We start from the raw sequence: 12,132 nt of genomic DNA, 5'->3' as shown, positions 1-12,132 counted from the left end.
CTTGCCCATTAGGTGAAAGCCAACCTGGAGAAGGCAAAGCAGTCCCTGGAGGATGAGCGGGGCGAGCTGGCCAGTGAGGTGAAGGTCCTGCTGCAGAGCAAAGGCGACTCGGAGCACAGGCGGAAGAAGGCAGAGGCCCAGTGGCAGGAGCTGCAGGCCAAGTTCAGTGAGGGGGAGAGAGTGCGCACAGAGTTGGCCGACAAGGTCACTAAACTGCAGGTGAGGACTCCATGGGACCGATCTGGTTACGGTTCCCCCAGCAGCTCCTCCATCGTGGCCCCAATTGGCAGGGCTCTCTTACCTCACAGTGGATCCTCAGTCACATCCTTTGTGGTCTGGCTTGTGACTTGGGTCCAGCTTTGTCTAAAAAAGCTGAGATGGGGCCAACATGGTTCTTTCCCTTTCCTGTTCCCGTGCAGGTTGAGCTGGACAATGTCACAGGTCTCCTCAACCAATCTGACAGCAAGTCCAGCAAGCTCACCAAGGACTTCTCCGCTTTGGAGTCCCAGCTGCAGGACACGCAGGTAAGGGGCAGCAGCAGGCTCTCTGTTGCTGGGAGGACCCTGTGCCCATGTGGCAGTGGCTACCAGGCCTCTGGGTTTTCCATTCTAGAGTTCATCCTGTTAGCTGTCCCAGCCCTCATCCCTGTGGCCTCTGGGTCCTCCCAGTCCCACCTCCACCCCACAGCCTGTCCCTGAATTAGAGTAGACTTGTTCTTCCCTCCCTTGAGGTATGGTAGCCATAAGGCTTTGATGCTACATCCCTCGAGCTCCCCTTCCTCTCCTCCACCCTTGTCCTTGGAGTAGGAGCTCCTGCAGGAGGAGAATCGGCAGAAGCTGAGCCTGAGTACCAAGCTGAAGCAGATGGAAGATGAAAAGAACTCCTTCAAAGAGCAGCTGGAGGAAGAGGAGGAGGCCAAACGGAACCTTGAGAAGCAGATTGCCACCCTCCATGCCCAGGTTGGGTGCTGGCCCCCCTTCGAGATACCTTGTGCCCCTCCAGACTGGGAGGCTCAGGGAAATCACTGTATGATTCTGCAGGCTGGTGAGCTCCCAGCCGGCCTGGCCTGGGTGCTGAAGGCACAGTGCCTGGCCCCTGGGGCCACCCAGGCCTGCTCCCCAATGGGCACCCAACCCCCAGAGAGCACACACCTTCAGCTCAGGGCTCTTAGCATGAGGTTCTGAAGTAGAATTTAGGGACCCGTGGACTTGGATGAGGGGAACTAAGATTTTCATTTCACTAATCCCTGGCTGAAACATAGCATTTCCAGTAGACAGTAAGCCAGGGTAGCAGGAGCTAGTACTGTGACTGTCACCGATCACCAATTACCCATCCCAGTGGTGGCAGGTGCATCACTACATCGGAGCGAACCTTGTTCTTCAATATGTCAATAAAAATACACACAGGTTATTGCACTACAATTGAAAAAAGTATGTTGTGACAACCGCATTTTCCTATAATCTATTTACTTGATAATCCTATGCATTTTATTTTAGGCATATTAAGACATTGCTGTGAGAAGAGGTTCTCAGCCTCCTCTAGACTATCAAAGGATACATAGCCAAAAGTATATTAAGAACCTAGATCCTATCTTGGGACTTAAATGTACCAAGCCAGAAGATCTGAACCACCTGAGCATAGGTTAATAGTCTGTCCCCATGCCTGGGTCGGAGTACCCAGTGTTTTCACGCAGTCCTGGGTGTGTTTCCAGGTACAAGGAGGGGGCTGCATGATGGAGACCTGCTGGTCCTCCTGCTTCCAGCAGACAAACTTCCTTACAAAGCTCCAGGCTTGATCCCTGTGGAGGAGGGTTTCTTCTCTCTGGGCCTCAGTCTTTGTAAAATGAGAGACTTGGTGGGGCTCATTAGTGAGAGTCGTGCCAAAGCTGACCTGTGGTGTTGACCTTCCCTGGGGCTTTCACAATAGGCAGATGCCCCTTTGCAGAAATTCGGGTTTCTTAACCATGGCTGAAGAGGGAGGAGATTCAGGGGAGTTGTTTCCCTAACTGGGCTGACTGGCTGGTTTCCCTTTCCCCTGGAGCAGGCCAGCCCCCAGGTGCAGGTATGTTGCATAAACCGGTGCCATCTTAGGGCTTTCCTTCCTCCTTGCCCCTGCCTAGGTGACCGACATGAAGAAGAAGATGGATGATGGCATGGGGTGCTTGGAGATTGCAGAGGAATCCAAGAGGAAGCTTCAGAAGGATCTAGAGGGCCTGAGCCAGCGCTATGAGGAGAAGGCAGCTGCCTACGACAAGCTGGAAAAGACCAAGACACGGTTGCAGCAGGAGCTGGACGACCTGCTCGTCGACCTGGACCACCAGCGGCAGAGCGTCTCCAACCTGGAGAAGAAGCAGAAGAAGTTCGACCAGGTATGGACACCGCTCCATCCCGCTTTCAATTCCTTTATTCTCCAACCACCACAGCCCAAGGCAGAGGCTGCTGTAAAGTAAGCAAAGCCTGGTGATGGCTTCTTCGGACCCAGCTCAGGGAGCAAGCCCAAGAGGACCAGGCTCTCCTGGGCCCCTCTTTGTTGTCCAGCATGTTGAGGGGCCCAGAAAGAAACTGACCAGAATAGTGTCTCATATGATTGGTTTAGGAGTGAAGTGACTGTCCCCCTTTCTAGTTTTTTATATTTTCTGATTTTTCTCTAATGGATCTGTTTCACTCATACTTAAAATTTGTGTTGGTGTGTTTATACTTGTTTCTCACTCCAAAAGATCTGAGGCAGTCTATAGAGATGTAGACAATGGTGGCAGAATTGAAAACTAGAGCAAACCAGGGATCTACAGCTACAGCCAGACCCAGCCCCCTCCGTGTTTCAGTAGAGCAAGTTAATCCTGCAGTACAGCCTCCCTCTTGCTCATCTGCTTTGATTGTTGCCTGCCTGCTTCCAGGCTACAGTGGCAGAGCGGAGGAGTTGGTACAGAGACCATGTGGCCCACAAAGCCTCAGCATTTACAATCTAAGAAAAAGTTTGCCAACTCCTGGGATAAACTAGTTACTTGGGCCATAGGAGATGGGCAGGTAGAAAAGCAAGATACAGCTATGGGTGGGTCCATGCAAATAACGACCACCAGAGGAATATGTGTTCATGTTCGAGGAGGGCCACAAACTGGATCTGGATCTCTCAGCATCCGAGATGAACACTAAGCAGTCATTCAGGAGAACCAAAGCTTTTCCAGATTCCAAGAGTGAGGGAAATATTTCCTGTAGGTTCTCATGAAAGGGGCATGACATGCCATACAGGATTATCATTAATAAGTAGTAAAAATTAATTAGACTTGGCCAGGCTATGGTGGCTCAGCAGGCAGGGTTCTTGCCTGCCATGCCGGAGACCTGGGTTCGATTCCTAGTGCCTGCCCATGCTTAGGAAAAAGGAAAGAAAATCAATTAGACCTAAAAAGTGGTGGTAGAGGCAGTCCCTGCCCCTGACTAGTCCCTAGAACAAGCTGGGCTGACAGCATGTCATCTTTGGAGCTGGAGCTGGTACCTTCTGCCAGGGTTTCCAGGCAGCAGCCTTGGAATTTACTCTTCTTGGGTCCCCCCTCCTCACAGTCCTTGCACCTGGGATGTTTTTATCTCAATGTCTTAGTTCTGGCTATGGTCAGTAGCTCTGATCTCTTTCTAAGAACCCATTGCCATAAGCCGCACTGCCTCCCATCTTTCCACCAGCTCCTGGCAGAGGAAAAGACCATCTCAGCCAAATATGCCGAAGAGCGAGATCGGGCTGAGGCAGAGGCCCGAGAGAAAGAGACCAAAGCACTGTCACTGGCCCGGGCTCTGGAGGAGGCTGTGGAGCAAAAGGCAGAGCTGGAGCGGCTCAACAAGCAGTTCCGCACAGAGATGGAGGACCTCATGAGCTCTAAGGATGACGTTGGCAAGAGTGTGAGTGTTTGCACTGCAGGGGGTCACCAGAGGGAGCCAGCTGAGGGCATCACAGAGGGTTAGGGAGTGAGCAGCTCCCAGGTCCAGGGTCCTCAAGGACCTGCCCATCCCCCTGGTCTGAGCTAGCTCTCTCCCTCGTGGCAGGTCCATGAGCTGGAGAAGTCCAAGCGGGCCCTGGAGCAGCAGGTGGAGGAGATGAAGACCCAGCTGGAGGAGTTGGAGGATGAGCTGCAGGCCACCGAGGATGCCAAGCTGCGACTGGAAGTGAACCTGCAGGCCATGAAGGCCCAGTTTGAGCGGGACCTGCAGGGTCGTGACGAGCAGAGTGAGGAAAAGAAGAAGCAGTTGGTCAGACAGGTTTGTACTCCCAGTCCCTCCACCGCTGACTCTGGTAGGCCTTTCCCTCCTTCCTCTACCTGGATTACATTAGCGTTCCCCATATATTCCTGTGTCATTACTTCCATTCCTGTACTCTGCTGGTCAGTAACTTGTCCTTTTAGGGCTTTTGTGATTAATAATCCTCATTGGCTCTCGAGGCCCCTTGGCTCCCACCAGGACTGGCCCTGCAGTTGGAGCAGGAACTGTGGGCGGCAGCCTCCTGAGCTGTCAGCGTTTCCCCCCCAGGTGCGAGAGATGGAGGCAGAGCTAGAGGATGAGAAGAAGCAGCGTTCCATGGCAGTGGCCGCACGGAAGAAGCTGGAGATGGACCTGAAGGACCTGGAGGCCCATATTGACTCAGCCAACAAGGCCCGGGATGAAGCCATCAAGCAGCTGCGGAAGCTACAGGTGAGGCCAGGCCTGACCAAGCTGGTCCTGGCAGCGTTTGGGCTCAGCCTCAGAAACCAGCAGGCTGGCCAGTGAGGGCAGAGGTTTGCCCACCCTTCCTCTCTGGGAAAGTCAGTGGAGCCCTTATCCCCACACTACAGGCCTCAGAAGCCCAGAAGTGGAGCAGAAGCAAATTAGCCTGAAACTTGCAGTGAGACTGATGGCTTTGTGTACACTAAAACCTTGAAGTGTAGTAGAGCTGGGGAAGAGAGCCACTTACTGGCAGGTTGCCAGAAAAGATAGGTACTGATCCAGTCTAGTAGACCCAGTCCTGCCTTCCCAGACAAGTGAGCAGAGGCTCTGACCTGGTTATTCATCAGAGAAGCAGCACAGAGTGAGGGACACCCACTTGGGAAGTAACGAATTGAGGACAGCTCTAGGAAGCCATGCTGGACCCACCAAACCAGCAACAGGAAGAATCCGTGTGGGCAAGATTGTAGAGGAGACACTGATGGCTGGGGGCACTTTTCAGCCCGTACAGTCATCCCACATGCAGCCAGAATCACACCTTTTGGCTTGGGCAATCCCAGTTCAGAGTTTATCAGCAAAAGGTAAAAGAAGCATATGACTGAGCTCTTTAGAGTCGGGTCAGGCAGATAGCACGAACTTGACAAAGAACTTTTATCTTTTTTTGGTAGTTGGAAATTACCTTGCGGGTGCTGTCTCAGAGGACTGGGGTGCATTAGGAATGGCACCCTGAGTCTGTGCTCAGGTCAGCAGCTGGTGTTCACATGTCCACACTCAGTAAAGCTGCCAGAAATATTCTTTATAAATTCTAATGAGCTTTTGCCCATTAGAGTGTAAAAGTAGCATGGTTTAAAAATGTTTTTAGTTATTATTTTGCTATTTTATACTTAAATTGGTTGAGTGTTGTGGCTTCAGGCTAAAAACCAGTGGTACCTGGTTGTTGGAGAGTGTCCTGTGAAGGGGGGGCTGCCCCTGGGACGGGGTGGCAGCGGCAGAGCAGACGGATGTGGCTGAGGGTGCCAAGCCTCTCTCCTTGGCCCCCAGGCCCAGATGAAGGATTACATGCGGGAGCTGGACGACACGCGCGCCTCTCGGGAGGAGATTCTGGCACAGGCCAAGGAAAATGAGAAGAAGCTGAAGAGCATGGAGGCCGAGATGATCCAGCTGCAGGAGGTGGGCCTCAGACGAGCTAGGCAGGTTCCAGAAGTGAGCTGGATGGGGTTTCCTGCTTTACATGAGAATTTTCTCCAAGGCATCATTAAGTTGCAAGGTTCCCTGGTGTGATTAAAATGTGTACAGATTAAATTGCCATGTCTGGGGACCGATCCCTTCATGAAATGAGGCTTTGTGGTACTCTCACCTCCTGCTGTGAGACCACTGCCTGGAATAGCGTCCCCTCTGCTGTGGTCTCCACACTGAGCGAGCAGGTGAGCACCTCAGGGCCGCCCTCTCCATGCACATGCTGGTTGTCCCCAGGGCTCTAACTGCCTTTCTGTCGTGTGATGCTGGGGGCTCCCAGGCAGACCAGAAGTCCATATACGTTCCCATCGGCCCCTACCCAGGCACACATGACTCTTTTTGTTGTGGCAGCCTCATCACAGTGCCATGGTCCTCACACTGTGCCCCGACTCACGCCCCTGTTCCTCCCAACCTCTGGTCTCCCTGAAATGCAGTGGGATTGGCACATGGGGTATCTGTCAGTGTGGTATGCCATTAGGCCGGGTGGGTTTCTCGGTTATTTCTATATCCCTGGCACCTGACTTGGCTCCTGGTGCCAAGCTCTAGGGACTTTGTAAACCTGTGCCTGAGCTATGAGTTCAGAGGGTCCCTGGGAGTTCCCTGGAGGAGACAAGTCTGGGAAGGGGGTTTGGAGGAGATGACCAGGGACCCAGGGGTGATGGCACTGAGGAGAGTGTGCACAGAGCATCAGGAATGGCAGAGATGTACTCTTTGGGCTGTGGGTTGCCTGGTCACTGGTATTCTGGTCCCTCGGCAGGAACTGGCATCTGCCGAGCGTGCCAAGCGCCAGGCGCAGCAGGAGCGGGATGAGCTGGCCGATGAGATCGCCAACAGCAGCGGCAAAGGGTGAGCCCCAGATGCGGAGGTGGTGGGTAGGGCGCTCGGGGATGACTTGGCTGGAGACCCACGCCTCTGGGATAGGCCCCTCACTGTGCCCCGCCCCCACCCAGAGCCCTGGCATTGGAGGAGAAGCGGCGCCTGGAGGCCCGCATCGCCCAGCTGGAGGAGGAGCTGGAGGAGGAGCAGGGCAACACGGAGCTGGTGAACGACCGGCTGAAGAAGGCCAACCTGCAGGTGGGTGGGGCTGGGGGTCCTTCCGCCAGGTGCCATGGGGTGCCCAGGCCTGCACCAGAGACTGAGGGTCCTGAGCACCCCACAGTGAAGCAGGCCTCACAGCAGCAACTGATAGGAGCACAGGCTTAGGTGCCAGCTGTTCCCTTATCGTGTAGGGGAAATGTCCTGGTACCTCTAAAGATCTCCCCATAGTTTCTCTCAGAAGCTTTTGTGCCTCATTAACTGGATAGCAGAGAGCTGGGTGCCCAGAATCTCGGTGGGATCTGGCCACCCCTGGCCCCCCAGCCAGGGTCCCAGCCTTCCTAGAGGTCACGTGGCTCTTCCTCCTCTAGATCGACCAGATCAACACCGACCTGAACCTGGAGCGCAGCCACGCCCAGAAGAACGAGAACGCGCGGCAGCAGCTGGAGCGCCAGAACAAGGAGCTCAAAGTGAAGCTGCAGGAGATGGAGGGCACCGTCAAGTCCAAGTACAAGGCCTCCATCACAGCCCTCGAGGCCAAGATCGCCCAGCTGGAGGAGCAGCTCGACAGCGAGACCAAGTAGGTGACTCCGGTGCTGCCGCCCCCCTCCAGAGATGGCAGGTGTCCTGAGGTGGCCCTTCTGTGTGTCTCTCACCTGGGATAACCCCAGACCCTTCTGGGCTCCTGTACCCGAGTTGGGCCAGGAACCAGCTTTCTGCCCCCCAGTTTCCAGAAGCTGCTTTCCTCCATCCTGACGGGCCCTGCTCTTTCTGGTGAGGTCCCGTTGGGTTTGAGGCGCCTCTGTTTGAAAGTACGGGCTTTGGTGGCTGACTCCGAGGGCTGCTTCAGAGAGAGATGGGGTTCTTACCCTGCTTGGGCAACTGATCTTATGTGCTCAGGGAGACTGAGACTTGTTTGGAGAAAGTGAGGGTCACAGCAGGCCCTAAATCTCAGCTTTCCCTTTTCCTTGCTGTATTCTCTTTGAGATGTACCACCCCCCTTCCCTGTGCCCAGTTGCCTTATCTGTAGATTGGGAGAAGTCACAGTGCCTCTCATCCCCCCTTGGCCCCAGGCCTCTGCAAGGGGTCAGTGCCAATGAGGCCCTGGGCAGTGGCGGCCCCAGCTTGTGCTGGAACCCCCCCTGAGCCTGGGCCTGTGCCTCGCAGGGAGCGCCAAGCGGCCTGCAAACAGGTGCGCCGGGCCGAGAAGAAGCTGAAGGACGTGTTGCTGCAGGTGGACGATGAGCGGAGGAACGCCGAGCAGTTCAAGGACCAGGTGCGGGCACGGGCAGAGCCGCGAGGCCCACCCTCCCGCGCGCCCCTGCCGGGCCGCCCAGCCTCTAACGAGAGCCGCTGGCCATCCCTCTCCACAGGCTGACAAGGCGTCCACCCGCCTGAAGCAGCTGAAGCGACAGCTGGAGGAGGCTGAGGAGGAGGCCCAGCGGGCCAACGCCTCCCGCCGGAAACTGCAGCGGGAGCTGGAAGACGCCACGGAGACCGCGGACGCCATGAACCGCGAGGTCAGCTCCCTCAAGAACAAGCTCAGGTGAGCCCTGTGATCTCCTGCCCACCCTACAGGGCCATCTGCTCCCACCCGCCCTTTTGCTTTATTGTTTCTCCTTTAGAAAGTTAGTTAGGGAAAGCACGTTTCAGGAAACGAAGCTCCTGTAAACTTGGTGCCCCTTTCGTTGCTGCTTCTCGCCTCCCAGGCTTTCGCCCAGCCTCTGAACAAACAGTAAACTCCTGGTAACTCCCTCCCAGCCTGTATCAACAGCCTGTTCATGTCGCAGCTTAACCCCAGTGAGAACATTTCCCTACTGAGTTCTTGAGGCAACTTGGCCAAGCCCCTGGCACGTAGTAGGTGTCTCACACGTCGTTGTTGAATGAATACCAGTGTAATCCTGCACTGCCTGGCACCGTGAAATAACCTTCTTTGCTTTGTTAAGGGGAGGGCATGTTAACATTTTATGAAGGATTCAGTGGTAAGGCAGAGGTTCTTTTTTCCTGAGAGTCTCGTTTCTTACTTCATTTGCCCAGGGATCTTTTTTTTTTTTGAAAGCTTAAAAGCAGCAAGACAGACATTCTGGTCAGAATTTAATATTCATTTTCTTGCTTGTGGTTGGAAGAAGGTGTCCACCTTTATGCTCTATACGAACAGTGCATTTTACCTTGATTCCAGCTGTTTTTTAAGTTTGGGCAAAGGGTGACCTTCTACAGAGAGCAACTCAATATCAGTCCTGATTCCCTGACTCTTTCTGTGCTGGTGTGTTGTGACTGTGGAGTCACAGCATTGCTTTCTCCCTTTCAGAACTTCGGCGTCTAGTTTCCGTCTATAAGTTGCTTTGCAATGTGTAGGCTTCGCGGTGGCCTCCCTGAGGCCGGCTCGCTGACCCTGTGCATCTGCCCCTGCAGGCGTGGGGACCTGCCGTTCGTGGTGCCCCGCCGAATGGCCCGGAAAGGTGCTGGTGACTGCTCAGACGAAGAGGTGGACGGCAAAGCGGATGGGGCTGAGGCCAAAGCTGCCGAGTAAGGGTCGACCTCCTGCTGCCTGCGATGGATGGGCGACGCCCCTGCCTCCCCGTCCTAAGCCACAGCACCTCTGCCCTCCTTCCTAGGATGGCTGTGACCGTGACCCTCCCCCAGCTCCCACCAGGCCGGGGACCTGAGGCCTGCACACGCCCCCTACACAGCACACCTAGTTGTGGGCCTTTGGTTTCCTCTGTTCCCCACCACCACCACCTCCCAGAATTTGATACCAAAGAGTCAGGGTCCTGGGCTAAGGCTAAGGCCCAGGAGAAGAGTGCCCAGCAGAATCTTCGGCCCGCTCTTGCCAAAAAGCAAAAGATGATGAGGCAAGCAGGGCAGGCGCCTAAGGATGGGCAAGATGTTTTTTATAAATCTATTTTTCTTCAGACTAAAGGAGTTTTGATAGTTGGATACCCTACGAGAGACATCACCTCCCCCTCTGCCACCCTCTCTCCCCTTTCCCTGCTTCTTTGCTGTTGGCAATCACATGCGGTGACCTCACATACCTGCTGCCCCAACGGCTCTCCACTCCAGAGGCTCCGGGAGGGTCAGTGGGAGCAGGCCAGGCTCTCTGCTTCTGCGCAGGGTGCAGAATGCTATGGCAGGGGAGGGAGGTGGAGGTAAGCATCTCCCCACCCCCTCCGGACCAGCCCTCTGTCTTCTTCCTGATGCTAAAATGTCTCAAGTGCAATGATGACCCCTTCTCCCCTCTTTGCTGAGGGCAGCCTGCCCCCTGCCACAGTGAGGCTGCTGGGGTGAAGCTGGAGCAGCCAGCAGCCTTCCCGTGGCTCCTCCCAACACTCTCGGGGACCAAATCTATTTAATGGTTCAGGGACTTGTCCCAAGTCTGCCAGCCAGACCATTAGAGAGGGCCAACAGCCCTCCCACATGACGCTGTACCTACCCTAGGACTGGGGCCCAGGGGTAGTTTCTCTGCACCGTTAACTCAGCATGGTCTAAAAACCCGTCATCTGCACAGATATATTTTGAAAGGAAAAAAGAAAATGGTTTTCTTTCTCTCCCCTCTCACAATAAATGATAAAATTCCGTCTTTACCACTGCCTTTCCTTTGGAACCATGTTTAGAAGAGAGAGTACCTTGTCCTACACTGGTCTCCACTGGTTGCTGAATTTACCTGTATTCTTAACTGTTTTGTATATGCTGCATTTAGACTTATCTATGGCAAAAAAAGGCATTCTTTTTTTTTTAAAGGAAACAAATCATGAAGATATATAAAAGCTACATATGCATAAAAAGCTCTGAATTCAGGTCTCAGTTGCTGTCACAAAGGAGTGAATGGAACTCTCACACCCTTTTTTATATAATAAAAGTGCCTTAGCATGTGTTGCAGCTGTCACCACTACAGTAAGCTGGTTTGCAGATGTTTCCACTGAGCGTCACAATAAAGAGTACCATGTGCTATGAGCCGCGTGGTGTCATCTCTCTGCGGAGGCAGTAGGCCTGGAGGCGGCTGTGCTTCCCCGCTGCTGCAAGAACCTACTTTTTGCATCTTCAGGGCGCGTCCGGACCCCTTGCTAGGTGCTGGGTATAGAGGAGCAATGAAGAACATTGTAAGGGGAGGGAATGGAGAAAAGGCCTTCCTTTGAGCGGGGACACGATATTCACTTGATCACAAGTTGGGGACTCAAGCAGCAGGTCTGCTTACCAGCCTCCCTGGGCCACTGGCTTTGGCAGGCACAGTTGCCTAGAAAAGACATGCTCCTCTAGGCAGGAGATGCACCCCAGAGCGCTCCCCAGGCCTCTTAGCAGTGCCCCTGTCCCGCCTCTAAACAGGGAGCCGCAGGGGTCAACGTGAGAGGTGGGTGAGGGACACTGGGGACCTTTGCCTACCTTCCCCTCCTTTCAGTCGCATTTGGGTTTTCAGTCCATAGAAGTAGTACCAGTTCATTATTGCTTCAGATGCTTCTGGCTTGGGTTCCAGCTCCACCAAGTTGTGTCCTTGGGCACCAGATGTCGCCTCTCTGGGCCTTTTCCTCAGTGCCGTTTGTATTGAAGGGAAAGGTGCAGGTAGCTCTGCGTCCTTCTGGCTGGCCTTGGGCAGGTTGCTGAACTTCCCCTCTGCCTTGATATCAGCTGTCTGTAGTGGGGATAATAGTCGCTGCCACATAAAGTGGGTGGGGGTTAAGTGGCACGTGATCAGATGACAGCATGGTGCCTGCTACACACGTGGGTGTGATTCAGTGTCACCTATAATGTGATCCTTGCCCCACCACTTCAGGTGTGGGAGGATGAAGGCAGAGCTGGATGAGAAAAGTGCCCTACCATTCCTCAGAATTAACATGGAATTACTCTATGACCTGACAATTCCACCCCTGGTTATATACCAAACATCACTGGAAGGACTCACGCAGACGCATGTTCATGGCCGCACTATTCACTGTAGCCAAAAGGTGGAAACAGCTCCAATGTCCACCAGCGGATGAATGGAGAAACGGATTGTGGCACAAGCATATACACTATGGTATAGTACTCAGCCATGAAAAGGAATGAAGTGCTGACGCATGCTGCAGTGTGGATGGACCTTGAAAACATCATCCTAAGGGAAAGAAGCCAGAGGAATATCATTCAACTCAAAATGACAAAAATTGTAGAGATGGAGAACAGAGCACAGTTTGCCAGGGTTTAGGAATGGTGG

At 53.9% G+C, this 12,132-nt stretch overlaps 1 protein-coding gene across 2 annotated transcripts in view; it reads left to right on the top strand.

Annotated features, from left to right (window-relative positions):
• MYH9 (myosin heavy chain 9) overlaps positions 1-10,901 on the top strand; it is a 100,758-nt gene extending 89,857 nt beyond the window's left edge. For both annotated transcript variants that reach the window (XM_077168695.1, XM_077168696.1), the window contains exons 28-41: positions 13-219; positions 420-524; positions 807-959; positions 2,120-2,368; positions 3,672-3,884; positions 4,029-4,241; positions 4,509-4,670; positions 5,721-5,849; positions 6,673-6,761; positions 6,866-6,989; positions 7,322-7,530; positions 8,118-8,226; positions 8,324-8,496; positions 9,363-10,901. In XM_077168695.1, coding sequence (XP_077024810.1) covers positions 13-219; positions 420-524; positions 807-959; positions 2,120-2,368; positions 3,672-3,884; positions 4,029-4,241; positions 4,509-4,670; positions 5,721-5,849; positions 6,673-6,761; positions 6,866-6,989; positions 7,322-7,530; positions 8,118-8,226; positions 8,324-8,496; positions 9,363-9,480 — 2,253 coding nt within the window. In that variant the 3' untranslated portion in view covers positions 9,481-10,901. The remainder of the gene's footprint in view (positions 1-12; positions 220-419; positions 525-806; positions 960-2,119; positions 2,369-3,671; positions 3,885-4,028; positions 4,242-4,508; positions 4,671-5,720; positions 5,850-6,672; positions 6,762-6,865; positions 6,990-7,321; positions 7,531-8,117; positions 8,227-8,323; positions 8,497-9,362) is intronic.
• The last annotated feature ends 1,231 nt before the right edge of the window (positions 10,902-12,132 follow it).

This window comes from Tamandua tetradactyla, chromosome 7 (assembly GCF_023851605.1).
Source record: "Tamandua tetradactyla isolate mTamTet1 chromosome 7, mTamTet1.pri, whole genome shotgun sequence".
In the NCBI taxonomy this organism is placed as follows: domain Eukaryota; kingdom Metazoa; phylum Chordata; class Mammalia; order Pilosa; family Myrmecophagidae; genus Tamandua; species Tamandua tetradactyla.
This window is presented reverse-complemented; position numbering and strand designations above follow the sequence as displayed.